Below are 17,582 nucleotides of genomic sequence, written 5' to 3' on the forward strand. Positions count from 1 at the left end.
CGTTGAACTCGGCGGGGAGTTCCCTTTTCATTGTTGACGATTCGCGGCGTCTGAGTGCCGCGCCAACCCCGACGCGCGAGGGCCCGTCCATCGCTGCTCGCAGCTTTAATTATTATTTTCCTGTCAAATTAATTGGCTTTTTGAGGGGCTTAATATATTCAAAAACTCACCAAATTTGGCGGTCGCATCAAATCTGGTGAAAATTTACGTATTTTAAGGGTTTTGGGAATAGGCGCACAAAAATGGCTCGCTAGCACCCCCTAGAAAAGTCAAGGTGCTATACTTTAACAAACTCCTCCTAGAAATTTCATCCGATGGACTTCAAACTTGGTCTGCAACATCCCAACACCTTAACGATGAAAAGTTATTAAAAGAAAAACTTTTCGTCAGACGGTGTGGGCGTGGCGTGGCTGCCATTTTGAGTGTTTAGCGATGAACAAAGAAGTTGTTGTAACTTGAGTTTACCATTTTTTTATAACTAATGACCCGTGTTTTGTGAGGTATCATTGAACTCAACAAAGACTTCCTTTTTAATTGGTGATGGTTTGACCCGCCCCTAACTTGAACCACGTTCCATAACATTTGAACCATTTAAGGTTGACCCTTGTGTGAAGTATCAATGAACTCAGCAGAGAGTTCCTTCTTCATTGGTGATGGTTTGGCCCGCCCCCTATGCTTTAGCCACGCCCCCTTTTATAACTAATGACCCGTTTCATGTAGACCCTTGTGTGAGATATCATTGAACTCAGCACAGACTTCCTTATTCATTGGTGATGGTTTGGCCCACCCCTCTGGTTAAGCCACCCCCCCCTTTCATAAAACCTTACCCATCTAAGGTAGAGTCTTGTGTGAGGTATAATTGAACTCAGCAGAGTTCCTTTTTAATTGGTGATGGTTTGACCCGCCCCCTATGGTTAAGCCACGCCCCCTTTCATAACTTTTGACCCGTTTAAGGTAGTCTTATGTGAGGTATCATTGAACTCAGCACAGACTTCCTTTTTAATTGGTGATTGTTGGACCCGCCCCCTATGCTTTAGCCACGCCCCCTTTCACAGCTAATGAACCGTATGACGTAGAGTCTTGTGTGAGGTATCGTTGAACTTGGCGGGGAGTTCCCTTTTCATTGGTGACAGTTTGCGGCTTCTGAGTGCCGCGCAAATGCACGGTCGCAAGGAGCGGTGTCCGCAGGTAATACATGTGATACTGAGCTGCCCCCTATAATATAACCATGCCCACTTACTCAGGCCACGGCCACTTTCATAACATTTGAACCGTTTAAGGTAGTCTTGTGTGAGGTGTCATTGAACTCAGCAAAGAGTTCCTTCTTCATTGGTGATGGTTTGGCCCACCCCCTATGCTTAAGCCACACCCCTTTCATAGCATTTCAACCGTTTAAGGCATACCTTTGTGTGAAGTTAGGGCTGGGCGATAAAACGATAACGATGTCTCGCGATAGACACGTAATCAATATCGATAGAAAATGCAGTCAATAAAACTTTCGATAACTTGTTTTTCTTCATCAGAAGAAACCAGAGGTTGTGAAGCAAACAGGAAAAATCAGTGTCAATGTCTGACCGTAGACAGACCAATGTCGTCAAACCGTGTTTATTACACTTTATTAAGCATTTCTTACTTATTCTTTAATTTTGCATCTTAATGTTAAGAGATAAGTGTTCATTGTGATTTTAGACCTATGTTTACATTTTAATTAGAGTGTTTTCCATGGTTGTGTTGACATTTCTGCTTTTATAACTGAGGGGATTATAATCAGAGGAAGGTTAAGTTTAAAATAAAAATGTTTAAATTTAATATATTTTTCTCCTGGTCATTATTTTAAATAGGTCATAAAAAATATCAATAATTATCGATATCGACCGATATGAAACACTTATATCGTGATACAGTTTTCAGCCATATCGCCCAGCCCTATGTGAGGTATCATTGAACTCAGCAGAGAGTTCCTTATTCATTGGTGATTGTTTGGCCTGCCCCTGTGTGCTTAGCCACGCTCCCTTTCATAAATGGTGACCCGTTTATGGTAGAGTCTCATGTGAGGTATCAATGAATTCAGCAGAGACTTCCTTATTCATTGGTGATGGTTTGGCCTGCTCCCAATGCTTAAACCACGCCCCTTTCATAAATGGTGACCGCTTTAAGGTAGAGTCTTATGTGAGGTATCAATGAACTCAGCAGAGAGTTCCCTTTTCATTGGTGACGATTTGCAGTGTCCGAGTGCTGTGCAAATGCACGGTCACAAGGAGCGGCGTCCGCCAGTAACCCCGATGCCCATAGAGGCGCGAGGGCCTGTCCATTGCTGCTTGCAGCTTTAATGTTTCATGAGCCACAAAAGTCCCGCTCAGATTAAAAATACGGACAATGTAGTGTAAATAATTCATAAGGAGCCAAAAAATAATGTTGAAGCAGGGCATAATGGGTTCTTATTTGACCTAACGCTACAGAAAATACCTCATACAAAGCTGCTTAGTTGGTAAAAAAATCAGTTTTTTAATCTCCAAATCTCAAAGTGCTGATTAATAGCACATGGTAATGCAGTTGTGAACACTAGCTCATGTTAGCTAACATTAATTTTAGCTAACCATATTAGCATTAACCATCAAAAATTAAGAATTGAATGCTACCAAAACAGACAATATAACCTTTCAAAACTAATACTGCTAAGAAAACAGTCACTTGTTAATATTTTCCATAAAATTACTTACCGCTGAAATGCAGGTCAAAATCGTACCGCTTTATCCCACTTTGTACATGGATGGAATATGGCCGCCAGAAACAGATTTGGCAGAGATGAAGTTCCCATAATGCAATTCAAAGTGTAAATTAACCGAACTACACCTGTGAATCACGTACTAAGGACAATTTCTGTTAAAATATACAGTCATACAACTGTTAATATACAGATATTTCTTAGAGTGTAGACCGTGCGACCACTTGGCATGAAATTTGGCAGGTAGCATCTCCAGATGGACCTTACAAAAAGTTATTAAAATAATTTTTATAGGATACAAATTGCGTATATTACGCACAAACAAATTTGTGTAGCTAACTATGAAAACACCAACTTTGCTATATCTCGGACAAAATGAATGCTATCAATGCCAAACTTTAGATTCTTGTTTGCCATGACCCTCTGGAGGTCCCCCACGCGTTTACGGAAATTGGTCACTAGGGAGTGCAAGTACAAAAAGTTTATATCTCATGAACGGCTCATCTGACTTTTACAAAATTTGATGGGTACCATCTAGGCCACTCTTGAGGCCAACCCTAGAGTGGGGTACTGAGGGGTCAAAGTGGGTGTGGCCTATGGGATCCAAGTCTAGATTCATGATATAGGCCACGGCCATTTCTGCTTAAAAGTTTTTTGGGCAATACGCAAAACCAACTTTTTCCAACTTGTCCTAGGCAGTTCGACTGATCTGCACTAAACCTGGTACATAGCATCTACAGATGGACCTGACCAAAAGTTATTAAAAGAATTTTGTTATGTTAAGTATGCGCATTTGACGAACAAATTTTCCTAGCTAGGTACCACACACATATCATATTGTATACCTCGGCCAAATTAAATGTTACCCTCTGTACCAAATTTGGCAAAGCTCTGTCATTAGGGGGCGCTATAATCAACGTTTGTGTTTTGGCCAATAACTCAATGCATTTAAATGGGAAATTTGCAATTGCAATATCTCTGCCAATCAACACAAAACTTGTGATGCTCATTTGGCATGCCGTTCTGTACAAAATGTGGCGAAGATCAGCCATTAGGGGGCGCTATAATCAACGTAGACAAGTTTTGGCCCTTTTACTCAATGTGAATGGCATATTTGCAATGGGAATTAGGGGTGCACGATATTGAAAAAAATGTGATATTGCAATATCGATGATGAATATTTTGATATTGATATTAATTTCGATATTTTTAAACATATGTAAAATTGCCAAAGTTATGGGAAAACACATCAAAAATAGATTTCATATTTCCCAGTGCTAAAACAATACATTTAAAATGTTGCCTGAATTGAAAGAATTATATATATATATATATATATATATATATATATATATATATATATATATATATATATATATTAAAAAATGTAATAACATTAACTTATAACTATCTTATTTCACCAGTAAATTCCTGTTAACGAAAAAAACACTGGCTGGGAAAAGGTATTTTACAATTACTTTGAATGCAGCATGAGGCTGGCGAGGCCAAACCTTATATAATATGTCAATGGGCCAAACACTGTATGGGAAAGCGTATTTTACAATTTCTTTGAATGCAGCACGAGGCTGGCGAGGCTCAGTCTGTGCTGTTTTTCAAACAACGGCAGCTACAGTCTGGTGTTACAGTTCTCTCAAGTGAAATACAGACAAACTCTTCACCGTTAAGCTGTCATTTTAACCTCATTTTTTACTCTGTTAAAATGCTCGGTTAACTGCTAGCTAACGGTAGGCTCACGTTACCTGCTGTCAGGTGTATCGCTAACTAGCTAGCTAACGCTAATGCCAAGTGTTTGTTAACTAGCCTCCCGTGCGGCAATGTTTCAGTTGAGTTCCCTCTAACGTCCGTTTTCAGAGAGAAGCGCAGGCATTTAAGTGGCACCTAAATAAGGCACTCCACGCACCTGATGTTTGTTTATACTTCTCCGCTGGTGTGTGCGTCGAGCCAGCCGATGTGTGTGTGTGTGGTAGAGCGAGGTAGAGTGAGAGAGTGACGGCGTTTTTCTTCGGAGTGAGTAGCGACTCTAACGTTATAGTGAGAGAACCAAAGTGTCTCCCCTATTCTTTCTGAACACGGTGGGAAATCTGGAGCAGGAGAAGTTAACCCTCTCCTTGATTTTATGTTGTTTATGGAGAACCAGGAAATGAGTCGGGGAATTGCAACGCTACCAAGGGAAGTGTATTTTTCGAGAGGTTTTCAAAGAGTGTAGACGTAACAAGAGGTTAAACTCAGTAGAACGTTGTGCTGCAGCTTGCAATGGAACGGTCTATTGAGTGCAGCTCCGCCATCTTGACCGAATGCAACACAATGTTCTATTGAGTTTCTCCTCTTGTTGCTTCTATACTCTTTGGTTACATGTCGGACGGGATGCAACGTAAACAAAATATCGCGTAATTATCGTGAGACTTCCGGTATAATATCGCGCAACGTGATATCGCAATAACGATATTGAGTCGATATATTGTGCACCCCTAATGGGAATGTACCACAGACCTTGCAGCTCACACTTCTCAATATTTACTGATGTTTGCCTCCTACCGTTATGTTTTGGTTTTTGCTTTTGCGTGCTCCCCTGGTTTTCTACAATAAACAAAATTCTTAACCCACCTTCACAGTGGACAAATGCAACTCTTTTCTCTCACTTTTTAAATCCAAAATCAACACCATTCATAGGCGCCGATACCGTGGGTGCTCCGGAGCTCAAGCACCCAAGTGTGTGCCAGTAGGCTACATTAATTTAAAATTAAACATTGCAGTTGGTGCTAAGTGGAGCGTCTGTCATAGTGTGATTGATTATGTCGGTGTCATTGACTCTTAATTTCCCACAAAGCTGATCGCGGTTACGTGTCTTTTCATCTCCAATCCTATCTGTATTTGTGAGAAGTGGCGCTGTCCTGAGTTGAAAGCCTACTTTATGGCTTCATTATCGAGTTAATAGGTGTGTGTGTTTGTGTCAACCGCTGTCCATTTCCTAAGGTTCTGAAATGCAACCAATTTTTGACTATTTTTTTTTTTTTTAAAGGGTGTGCGCCTGTGAGCACCCACAGAGGAAAACATAAATCGGCGCCTATGACACCATTTACAACAACTTAATCACCTCCCCTGCCCCTTCAACCACCACAACTGCCTCCCCCCCTCCACCCTCTCAGTCACTCTCTCATTTCTCTCTGCTGTCCCCTGTGGTCAGGGGGGTTGAGAAGTTTGTGTTTTGTAAAGAATTGTTAAAGGTAGTCTGTAAATGCATGGAGATGAACTGTTAACCACTACATTTGCAACGGCAATGTACCGCAGACCTTGCAGCTCACACCTCTCGATATCTCATGACGTTTGCCTCCCCACCGTCAGGCTTTGGGTCCCGCTTTCGCGCACTCCCCGGGTCATTGGGGGCGACTGTCGTCGAGGGCGACTTGCACCGGGAGGCCCGGGCCACACAACAACCTCGCCGTCCTCTCCACCCGACGGACAAACACAGTTCCTCGGCTTACAATTACGGTAGAACCGCTAAAAATAAAACTACCTTGCCATCCTCTCCAACTGAACACACTTTATTTGCTTACAATTACGGCAACAATCGCTTCCTGATTTACAGCCCCCCTCTCTTGGCTTAAAATAACTCACCGTTGTCGACTACGGATGCTGAACAGGCTACACGTTGCAAACAGCCGTGGCCCGCTTGCCTGGTCCTCCGGTAACGTTAGCAGTGTTACCGCAGGGTAACATGGCAGCATTAGCCAGGACCAGTCGGGATCACTGTACTGGCTGTGTCTCAATTGTTTTTGCAAGTAACCAACTTGGGTACTAGCTATATAATTCAATTTGAGTACACAAATGTTGAAATGACATAAAATGCCTGTCCCTTGTAGCCGTGATAAATTAGCCTGAAGCTAATGCTTAGCTAACTCTTCAGGAGGAAAATAACAGTAAACAAACCGGGAACTATATTCTCAGACAGGCTTGCTGCGAGCATATCACTCCGCCCAAGTACTATATTCTTCCGCCTGAGAATATAGTTCCCGGTTTGTTTACAGTTAGAAGACGGCTGTGTCTCATGTTACGTTGTTTTTTGTACACGCTGTGACTCTACAAATCACAACATGTAAATAGGAACATGTTGGTGTTATTTTGTCACTTATTCGGAGCAGTAGGATTACTGGAACCAGTCACCTGCATGTTCTGTGCTGGCCTGATGCCGCTGGAGCCGTCAGACAGCCTTACAGCACGCACAGAGATGAGAAGGGTATGTATCGACTTGTCTAACTCTGGGGGTTACGGTGAATAAGCTAAATTCCCAATAAGTCGGCGTGTTCCTTTAAGCCAGCGGTTCTCAAAGTGTGGGGCGCGCCCCACTGGTGGGGAATAGAGACGTGACAGGTGGGGCGCGCCAAACGGGAGGAAATTTTCCTTTTTATGCCTATATACAGTATCTTTATCCAGACATCCCAACACCCAGGCAAGACCGTGCATTAGACTAGAGAGTGACTGCGCGCGTGTGTTCTGTGTGTCTGTGTGTGTCAGCATAGGCTACCCGCGGGATCTTAAAAGCATTGAAAAAATCTTAAATTTGATAATCTCAAATTAAGGCCTTAAAAGTATTGGATTTCGTTACAAAGGTCTTATATTTTTCGCCTTTCCTAGGATTAAGTTCATACGTAACAAAATGAACTGTTACTAATGTAGGCTAATTGATGAATGGACAATATTATTATATATGTCAATGGACACAACAATGGGGGGTTAGCGGTCAAACTGATCGGAGGATGTGCAGAATGTGTCAGGTGTGTCAAGCCTGGCTGGCCACTGGGCGTCTTCAGGTCTTCAGACAAAGCTCAAGGTAACAGGCTAACGGCTTATTAGCTAGCCAAACACCGAGCGGCTCCATTAATCTGCTCGGTGCGTATTATAACAAACGGAGCGAGCAGCCGCCGGACTCTAACATCTGTTGATCCGTGCAGGACTTCACTGTGAGCGGACCGTTTAGAGACGATGTGACCGGCAGGTAACGTAAGGTTCGCTGCTACTGTAGCGGAGTTGCAAGTAAACCAGGGTTCTCAAGTGTCACACATTTAAGGAGGTACTTCCGAAAAACCTTGAGAGCCCTGAGTAAATGCTGAACTGAACTGTGTGTTTTCAGTGTTAAACACAGCTGCAGCTATTCATGCACGACTGTTGTTGTTGATCTACAGAGGTGGAAGACAGATCATGTATTGCAGTAAAAGTAGAAAAAAAACAGTGTAGAGTTACAAATTACTTGTCAGTTACAAGTCCTGCATTCAACATTGTTCTTAAGTAATAGTACAAAAGTATTATCAAATATACTGTACTTAAAGTACCAAAAGTAAAAGTGCTCATTATGCAGTGTAATAAAAGTGCTCATTTTGCAGTGTAATATATCTTATTTTATTGGATTATATTATTATGCCACATCATATCTCTATGAGATGGGCTTTTCAGCTGTTGCATCATTGAAAACAAAGTACAGATCTCAGCTGAACATTGAGCATGACTTAAGAGTGGCAGTATCAAGCCTGCCACCCCGCTTTAAGAAATTGTGCAATGCAAAACAGGCTCCTTGCAGCCACTAATGCAGGGATAAATAGACCTGTCTTGCCAAATGGATTTCTCTTCTTTTTTTTAACAGATTGCAAAGTGGCACTTTTATTTATTTTCTATTTTTGAACTTAATACAAATTTTGACACAGCTGCACTTTTATTTTCTTTATTTTTTTAACTTTTGTTATTGGATGTAGATCATTAGTTTGTATTTAGATACAAATTGTTACTATACTGATACTACTGGAACATTTTAAGCTTGTTGCATATTTCATTAGCATCTTTTGGGGCGATGGGGGCAGGTGGGGCTTGAAAATTCAGCCTTGTCCAAAGTGGGGAATGACGAAAAAAGTTTGAGAACCACTGCTTTAAGCTTTCTCCATCTTTAAAATACATCTCCAATATTTACCCGGTCACGCAACTGACTGCACTAATGTTACAGCTGTAGTGCGCTGGGTTTACGTTTTTACAGGTATATTTGGCAACCCGGCCTGGCTGTCAAACTGGGCAGTTGATAACAACACACAGGCCAAAACACAAACCGATATTCTGTCACAGAACGGACATTACCATTGTTGTCAGAAAAGATAGTATTTAAACTTAACATGTTTCCTTAATATCTGATGATGCATTGGGGTCATTTTTGGATTTATTACAGTAAATATATTACATATTGTACCTTTAATTGATCCTACTAAGTATTGTGTATATCCAAAGCCTGATATATATTATTACTATGTGCCAGGATCTTGTTGTCCAATAACTATTAAAAACAAATCTTGCATCTTAAAACACACACACACACACACTCTTTATCTTATTTGGACTCAATCCCACATACACCATCATGCTGCTGGAAAAACTCACTAGAACATTAAACGTGTATTAATCCAAGAAATGCACTCTTTACTCTTGTATGAGTACGGTTGTTAAAAAACAACTAAGCTGAGAAAAAAAATGGAATTGGGCCTGAGAGCCACAAATGGGTAAAGAAAGTTGGAAAGATTGAGAGACCGATTGATTCATTGTTTGTTTTTGTCTTTTCATGGGATTTAAATAGGTTAAAGTTAAGCCCTTCCTTAACAGGCATGATCTAGAAAAGGCGATTCATACTTTTGTTAGTTCAAGGTTGGATTACTGTAATGCTCTTTATGTTGGTCTGAATCAGACCTCCATCTCACGTCTTCAACTTGTGCAAAATGCTGCTGCTCGCTTTTTAACAAATACATCTAGACGTGCACATATCTCTCCCGTTCTCTACACCCTACATTGGCTCCCTGTGCATTTTAGAATAGATTTTAAGATTGTATTGTTTGCTTTCAAGGCCTTAAATGGTCTGGCCCCGGAGTATTTGTCTGAAATGTTAACTTTGTGGGAGCACAACCGGTCATTGCGTTCTTCAAATCAGTGCCAAGGTCAAGGTATAAACGGTGGGGTGATCAGGCTTTTGCTGTTGCTGCCCCGAGACTCTGGAACAAGTTACCCCCTGATAATCACACTACCACAGATGTAGCTCTTTTTAGGTCCAAACTCAAAACTTACCTGTTTAGTCTGGCTTTTAATACGTAGCAGTGGTGTGACAATTTCATTCTTCTGTTTCTTTGTAACCTTTTCTGATTTTACTGTTTTCTATGTTCATTCTTTCTATTGTATATATGTTTTTACTCTTGGTTTCTGATGTTTAGCACTTTGGATACATGTTGGTTGCTGTAAAGTGCTATATAAATACATTTTGATTGATTGATTGATTGATTGATTGATTGATAAGAAAAATATAAAAAAATAGCAATAGCCATTTCCTTCAAGATTAGTCTCATATATCCTGATAATGGTAATTATGTTTTTTTTGTGCTAAACTTCAATTTTTATTTTATTTTTTTACCTTGGTGATGCCAAAGTGGTCTCCAGTTTTTATCTTTTTGCAGCATTTGCCCATACATAATTTTTCAGTGAGGAATGAATTAAACCTTCATCTTATCTTATTGTATTCTCTTTCATGATTTTCATGCTGTGTTCTCCAAAAACATTGTGCTTTGCAAAAGCAGTGAATCATGAGGTCAACCAAGGTCATTTGTACTGGAAGATTTATGTCATGACCACCTCTCTGCCATCAGTACACAGCCATTTACAGCAGTTACATTATCAGGAGTCCCCCACAAAAGCCATCACTGCACTGTTTATGTCATGAAGGACAGCTGTACATGCTCCAAATGCAGTTTTTCCACTGCTTTATCCCCCAACATTTAGAGTTTGGACAGGTTGTCCATTTGCATGATGTTTTTAATACAAAAGAAAAATTGATAATTTCAGTTCTACAATTTCTGTCACACTATGAAAAAAGTTTTCTATTTCCTTCTGAGAACTTTTTTAATATTCTAAGAATTTCTGCTCATTCAGAGTGGTTAAATCATTACCTCCTGCACTCCGGTCCACAAACATTCATTTATCTAACTCTACCCATTCTGTGCCTGTGTGTCATGCAGTTTCCTGACATTTCATCAGCTTTTTTGTAGTTTTTGCTGTGTCCCACTTTCCCTGGGTTGAGTTAATCTCTCACAGTATCTCTTAAAACTAGCAGCATGTAGTTCTCTCCAATACAGACTGAACCGTACTTCAGATTCACAACTGTCTGGATGACATTTTTCCCTCTCTGTTTCACAGGCGTTTTTCCAGGGCAAGCTGAAGATCACGGGGAACATGGGACTGGCCATGAAGCTGCAGAGCCTGCAGCTGCAGCCGGGCAACGCCAAGCTGTAGATGAGATGTCGGAGCTAGCTGCAACTACACCTCTGAACACTGAATAGTTAACCACGAAGAATATTACAGCAAGTCTGGTTTCAGATAAATCTCAAAGGTCTGTAAAGCTTCTCATTACAGGTCTGAACCACTTTGTCTACAAGCGACCTCACTGATTGACCAGGGGAGTCAGCAGCCCTGCCAATATAACTGGAGAATAAGATAGACAGATTCTCTAATTAAGTCCCTCTCACAATAATACTCAGTACACTAGAGTAGTGACAAGTGCTCCATACTTACAGATACTAATTCAGTTTATGTCCAGTTTTCAATAACTTCCCATGTCTGTTGCTAAAGAAATCTTTCTTTTAGTGTACTGTGTCTGGAAATGTTTTGAGTAGAGCAGATTGATGTAATTTTCCACAATCATGGACAGCAGCCTAAGTGCCTCCTCGTCCAAGACTTGCAGTTCGCTCTAAGGTTTTTAGCCAATAACATGTTTTTTACTGTGATCGCGCAATGTTTTAACAGAGGGGGTTGTACTTTTCTGCTGTACTATCATTATTGTATGAACCTCTAAAAGGATTTCTACTTAATAAATTTTCTTTTGCTGCAATGTGTTCTTGACGTGGGTCTGTTTTTCTTAAGCAGTAATTGTATTTAGCACACACACTTAAGTAATGCCATTGACTTTAGGATTCTATGCTGGCCCTGATTTTTAAAATGAGGGCTTCTTGACTTTTATGATCAAATAGTAATGGTGAATTTATGGATGTTAAAATGAAAATACTGTATTGGCCTGATGTTTAAGCTTTAGGGTTTATTCAGTGTGGTAGATGTTAAATTCACATGATCATACTCCTTGGCTCCACAATATATCAACAAACAAGTTGCAATATAGGGATCCTATTTGAGATTATACTGTATTAGTGTGACCTTAACCAATAATGGCTCTCTGTTCAGTCGTGACAGTACTTGGAAGTCACTGTTGAGTTGGCTGGGCCTGGGAGGACCGTGCATTTTCCCAACACTGCAGCCACCTTGTTCCAGTCTGCTACATTGTAGTTTTTACTTTGTAAATGGAGGAACATGGCTGAAAGACAAATCTGTTAACTAGCTCTGACCGAGATTCTACTGCAGTTTTGCCTTGGCTCTTGCACTCTGTAGTCACGGTAGTCACTAATGACTCCTTTTTGTCCAGCTTCACCTTCACAAACGTGCTCATTTTGCCACTGTCAGGCTCAGATTAATAAGTTATTATGATTAAGTGTCTGACAAAATTATGGAAAGGATTTCTAAGGATGTCGACCTTTCTGTTAAAGAGTAAGATCCTTTATTTAAACATAAAAATATCAGCGAAATTGCGTTCGCTAACCCACCAGACTCCATGTAAATAAACAGTAATTTTAGCCTCATAAAATACTCCATTCAAAGTTGACAGAAACAAAATAAAACTAGGAAAAGCCTTTTTGGGTCGTCTTTCCACTTTTCCAACCATGACAACTGCAGTTTTGATTGAAATAAACACATAGGTTACCGATTTACATGTGAAAATGTTTGCTCTATACACGCTAAAAGTATTGAGTTTTTAAATGGAGTCTGGTGGGTTTAGTGCCAGCGACTTCAGAGCGGTTTCTGGTTAAACGGAAAGATCTCAAAGAGGTTTTAAAGGTCTATCTCTGAAGGGATCCTTTCCATATGTTGTCAGACACTTAGAATGTTAATCTGAGCCGGTCAGTGGCAAAACGAGCACTTTTGTGAAAGTAAATACAAGCTGGACAATTGTCCTATTACTTGTAGCTTGTTTCAACAACAAACACACAAAAACATAGGAAAATAGTGTCCAGGTTGAAAAAAACATTTACCCTTTAAAAAGCAGAATAATGTCATACAAGCTCTAATCAAGTGAAAATAAAAAAAATTGTTCAATTTCAGAACATTTTATTATTCCAGAATGTATCTGTGGTGTAGCCAGACCTTACTCCACAGCACTGTGAAGATAGCTCTGGCAATGCAACACTACAACTGCATCCATTTTGACAATTCATTTTTAAATGAATCCCATGGGCCCACCACCTGTGGGAGGAACCGCTGGGGTCGGGTGTGCTGCTACACGGGTGGCAGTGAAGGTCAGGGGCCTCGACGGACCAGACCCGGGCAGCAGACGCTGGCTCTGGGGACGTGGAATGTCACCTCTCTGTGGGGGAAGGAGCCGGAACTGGTGCGGGAGGTGGAGCGCTACCGGTTAGATCTGGTGGGGCTTACCTCTACGCACAGTCTCTGTTCTGGAACCTTACTCCTGGATAGGGGTTGGACTCTTTTCTTCTCTGGAGTTGCCCAGGGTGTGAGGTGCCGGGCGGGTGTGGGAATACTCACAAGCCCCCGGCTGAGCGCCACTGCGTTGGAGTTTACCCCGGTGGACGAGAGGGTCGCCTCCCTACGCCTGCGGGTTGTGGGGGGGGAAAACTCTGACTGTTGTTTGTGCATAAGCACCAAACAGGAGTTTGGAGTATTCGGCCTTCTTGGAGACCTTGACTGGAGTCCTGCATGGGGCTCCAGTGGGGGACTCCATTGTTCTGCTGGGGGACTTCAACGCGCACGTGGGCAATGATGGAGACACATGGAGAGGCGTGATTGGGAGGAACGGCCTCCCTGATCTATACCAGAGTGGATGTTCGTTGTTGGACTTCTGTGCTAGTCATGGATTGACTATAACAAACACCATGTTCGAACATAGGGATGCTCATAAGTGTACTTGGTACCAGAGCACCCTAGGCCAAAGGTCAATGATCGATTTTATAATCGTTTCATCTGATCTGAGGCCGTATGTTTTGGACACTCGGGTGAAGAGAGGGGCGGAGCTGTCAACTGATCACCATCTGGTGGTGAGTTGGGTCAGGGGGTAGGGGAAGACTCTGGACAGACCTGGTAAGCCCAAACGGCTGGGAAGGAGGAGGCCCTGTCCGACAGACTTTAACTCACACCTCCGGGCGGAGCTGTGGTCCCTTGGAGGGGGGGCTTAACCCGGTGCCTTTCATTGCTGAAGGGGTGGGTAAGGTGCCTCCACGAACACCGTGGTGGACACTAGTGGTCAGGGAAGCCGTCCGACTGAAGGAGTCTTTCCGGGATATGTTATCCCAGAGGACTCCGGAGGCGGTTGCAGGGTACCGAAGGGCCCAAAGGGCTGCAGCCTCTGCCGTGAAAGAGGCAAAGCAGCGGGTGTGGGAGAAGTTTGGAGAAGACATGGAGAAGGACTTTCGGTCGGCACCAAGGTGCTTCTGGAAAACTGTTCACCACCTCAGGAGGGGGGAGGGGGACCATCCAAGCTGTGTACAGTAAGGATGGGACACTGTTGACCTCAACTGAGGAGGTAATAGGGCGGTGGAAGGAGCACTTTGAGGAACTCCTGAATCCGACTAATACGCCCTCTATGTTAGCTGGATGATGATGGGGGATCATTGTCAATTTCCCAGGTGGAAGTCACTGATGTAGTCAAACAACTCCACAGTGGCAAAGCCCCTGGGATTGATGAGATCCGTCCAGAAATGCTCAAGGCTCTGGGTGTGGAGGGGCTGTCCTGGTTGACACGCCTCTTCAACATTGCGTGGAAGTCTGGGACAGTGCCAAAGGAGTGGCAGACCGGGGTGGTGGTTCCCCTTTTTAAAAAGGGGGACCAGAGGGTGTGTGCCAATTACAAGGGTATCACACTTCTCAGCCTCCCTGGTAAAGTCTACTCCAAGGTGCTGGAAAGGAGGGTTCGGCCGATAGTCGAACCTCAGATTGAAGAGGAACAATGCGGATTCCGTCCTGGTCGTGGAACAACGGACCAGCTCTTCACTCTCGCAAGGATCCTGGAGGGAGCCTGGGAGTATGCCCAACCAGTCTACATGTGTTTTGTGGATCTGGAAAAGGTGTATGACCGGGTCCCCCGGGAGATACTGTGGGAGGTGCTGCGGAAGTATGGGGTGAGGGGGTCTCTTCTCAGGGCCATCCAATCTCTGTACGACCAAAGTGAGAGCTGTGTCCGGGTTCTCGGCAGTAAGTCGGACTTGTTTCAGGTGAGGGTTGGCCTCCACCTGGGCTGCGCTTTGTCACCAATCCTGTTTGTAGCATTTATGGACAGGATATCAAGGCGTAGTCGGGGTGGGGAGGGGTTGCGGTTCGGTGGGCTGGGGATCTCATCGCTGCTCTTTGCAGATGATGTGGTCCTGATGGCATCATCGGCCTGCGACCTTCAGCACTCACTGGATCGGTTCGCAGCCGAGTGTGAAGCGGTTGGGATGAGGATCAGCACCTCTAAATCTGAGGCCATGGTTCTCAGCAGGAAACCGATGGAGTGCCTACTCCAGGTAGGGAATGAGTCCTTACCCCAAGTAAAGGAGTTCAAGTACCTTGGGGTTTTGTTCGCGAGTGAGGGGACAATGGAGCGGGAGATTGGTCGGAGAATCGGCGCAGCAGGTGTGGTATTACATTCAATTTATCGCACCGTTGGGACGAAAAGAGAGCTGAGCCAGAAGGCAAAGCTATCGATCTACCGGTCAGTTTTTGTTCCTACCCCCACCTATGGTCATGAAGGCTGGGTCATGACCGAAAGAACGAGATCCAGAGTACAAGCGGCCGAAATGGGTTTCCTCAGGAGGGTGGCTGGCGTCTCCCTTAGAGATAGGGTGAGAAGCTCAGTCATCCGTGAGGAGCTCGGAGTAGAGCCGCTGCTCCTTCGCGTCGAAAGGAGCCAGTTGAGGTGGTTCGGGCATCTGGTAAGGATGCCCCCTGGGCGCCTCCCCCTGGGAAGTGTTCCAGGCACGTCCAGCTGGGAGGAGGCCTCGGGAAGACCCAGGACTAGGTGGAGGGATTATATCTCCAACCTGGCCTGGGAACGCCTCGGGATCCCCCAGTCGGAGCTGGTTAATGTTGCTCGGGAAAGGGAAGTTTGGGGTCCCCTGCTGGAGCTGCATCCCCCGCGACCGGACACCGGATAAGCGGATGAAGATGGATGGATGGATGGATTTTTAAATGTAAATTCTAGTAGCGATTAATGTGCTGTGATACTTTTGCTTCAAGGCCCTGAATTATTATTATTAGTGGAAACTTATTAAAAACATGTCACAGTGACCAAAGTCCCTCTGAGGGGCAAACAGCCTGCCAAAAAATATGATGAGTAATAACCAAAGAATGGTTCAGAGTGTTTTCTCCCATTTCAGAAGGGGATTCAAGGCTACAAACCGAGGTCCGTCTCTCTCTCAGCCTAAAAACAGAGGTCCTTGCGGAGTTTGGGACAAGTCCTGAAAATGGTTAGCCTCGTGAGACCGTCCTGATCTCGCGAGCTCCAGTTTTCCACTCGCAGATCAGTCTGGCATCTTGAGATAGAGAAAATTTTGAGCCGTTCGCCAAACGACCGGGCCAATCAGCGTTGGTTTTGAGGTGAGTTAGTTGGTGATAGACAGATGGTTTATCCAATCAGCTAACCAGTATTTTCAGACAGCGGTAGCCCTTCTGTTAGCCGCTCGCTAATGCTTTTTTTCTCTTGGATCCTTCTTTTGGAATATGGACCGGGATCCTGAAATGGTGCTTTTTATTCCTAAATTCTCATTACACAAACAGCAAATATCCTTTACCGACATGTTGCTTGCTTGCTGAGCTAACGAGCTATGCTTTGCCTGCAGCAGTGGCTTGTGGTTGTATTTTCATACGCTTCGTGGATCTGATTGGTTGATTTGGCCTGTCTATCACCAACATAGGCGATAGACAGATGGTTCATCCAATCAGCTAACCAGTATTTCCGCCCGTTCCCAAAAGTTCTCCAACGGAAAGTTCCCAGATGGATATGCCGAGCAAATGCGAAGCAATCCATCTGGCGGAGTCAGGTTAGAAATGGCAACCCCCCACCATGTACGGTTTAGGCTGTAGTCGGAGTTTTAGCCCGAGAAAAATAGAAAAACAATAGGATTCCACAGCCCTGCTGTGCGAACGGCATAGCTTTGCTACCGCCGGTTCTTCCAGACTCCTGCTTGGACCCCTAAATATACTCTAGTTATGCTGAAAGTGTAGCTAACTAGCGGCGATCTGTACACATAGGATTGAAGGGACACTAGCAGCTAACGAAACCCCTCATGTTCACAAAAATGCATTAAATTGAAATCGGACACAATTGTTAGCTTTATATGACCTTAGGATAGCTGTAATCCGCGGAGCCCCGGTAGCCCCGGTAGTAAGTAACCGTGAAACTGTGACTTTCCCTGGGTATCGAGGTTGTCGCTTTCTCGTCAGACTGTGTGGAGCTCCTAAATTCCGACATGTCTTACCAAATTTGCAATTAGCCATACATTTTCGTAAAACGGCCCATATTTGAGCTTTACATAGTTGATTTCTTGCATAAAAAAGTCTCAGATATAAATAGTAGATACGAAATAGTAGACAAACAATGTATAACTTTGCAGTGTCTGAAATATGAGACCTGCTGTCTTGTCTCCAATGTTTCTATGTGGTTCGCTGAAACCAATCAGCTCATCTAAATATTCATGAGCATACCATATTTGGAAGAAAAGCTCTTGTT

The 17,582-nt window shown here is 43.4% G+C and overlaps 1 protein-coding gene across 1 annotated transcript in view; it reads left to right on the forward strand.

Moving 5' to 3' along the window:
- The window catches only part of scp2b (sterol carrier protein 2b), a 33,167-nt gene extending 21,518 nt beyond the window's left edge, over positions 1-11,649 (forward strand). Inside the window, exon 5 of the mRNA XM_028588569.1 lies at positions 10,955-11,649. Within this exon, the coding sequence (XP_028444370.1) occupies positions 10,955-11,050 (96 nt within the window). The 3' untranslated portion in view covers positions 11,051-11,649. The remainder of the gene's footprint in view (positions 1-10,954) is intronic.
- Positions 11,650-17,582: the final 5,933 nt, after the last annotated feature.

This window comes from Perca flavescens, chromosome 9, assembly GCF_004354835.1.
Source record: "Perca flavescens isolate YP-PL-M2 chromosome 9, PFLA_1.0, whole genome shotgun sequence".
Lineage (NCBI taxonomy): Eukaryota > Metazoa > Chordata > Actinopteri > Perciformes > Percidae > Perca > Perca flavescens.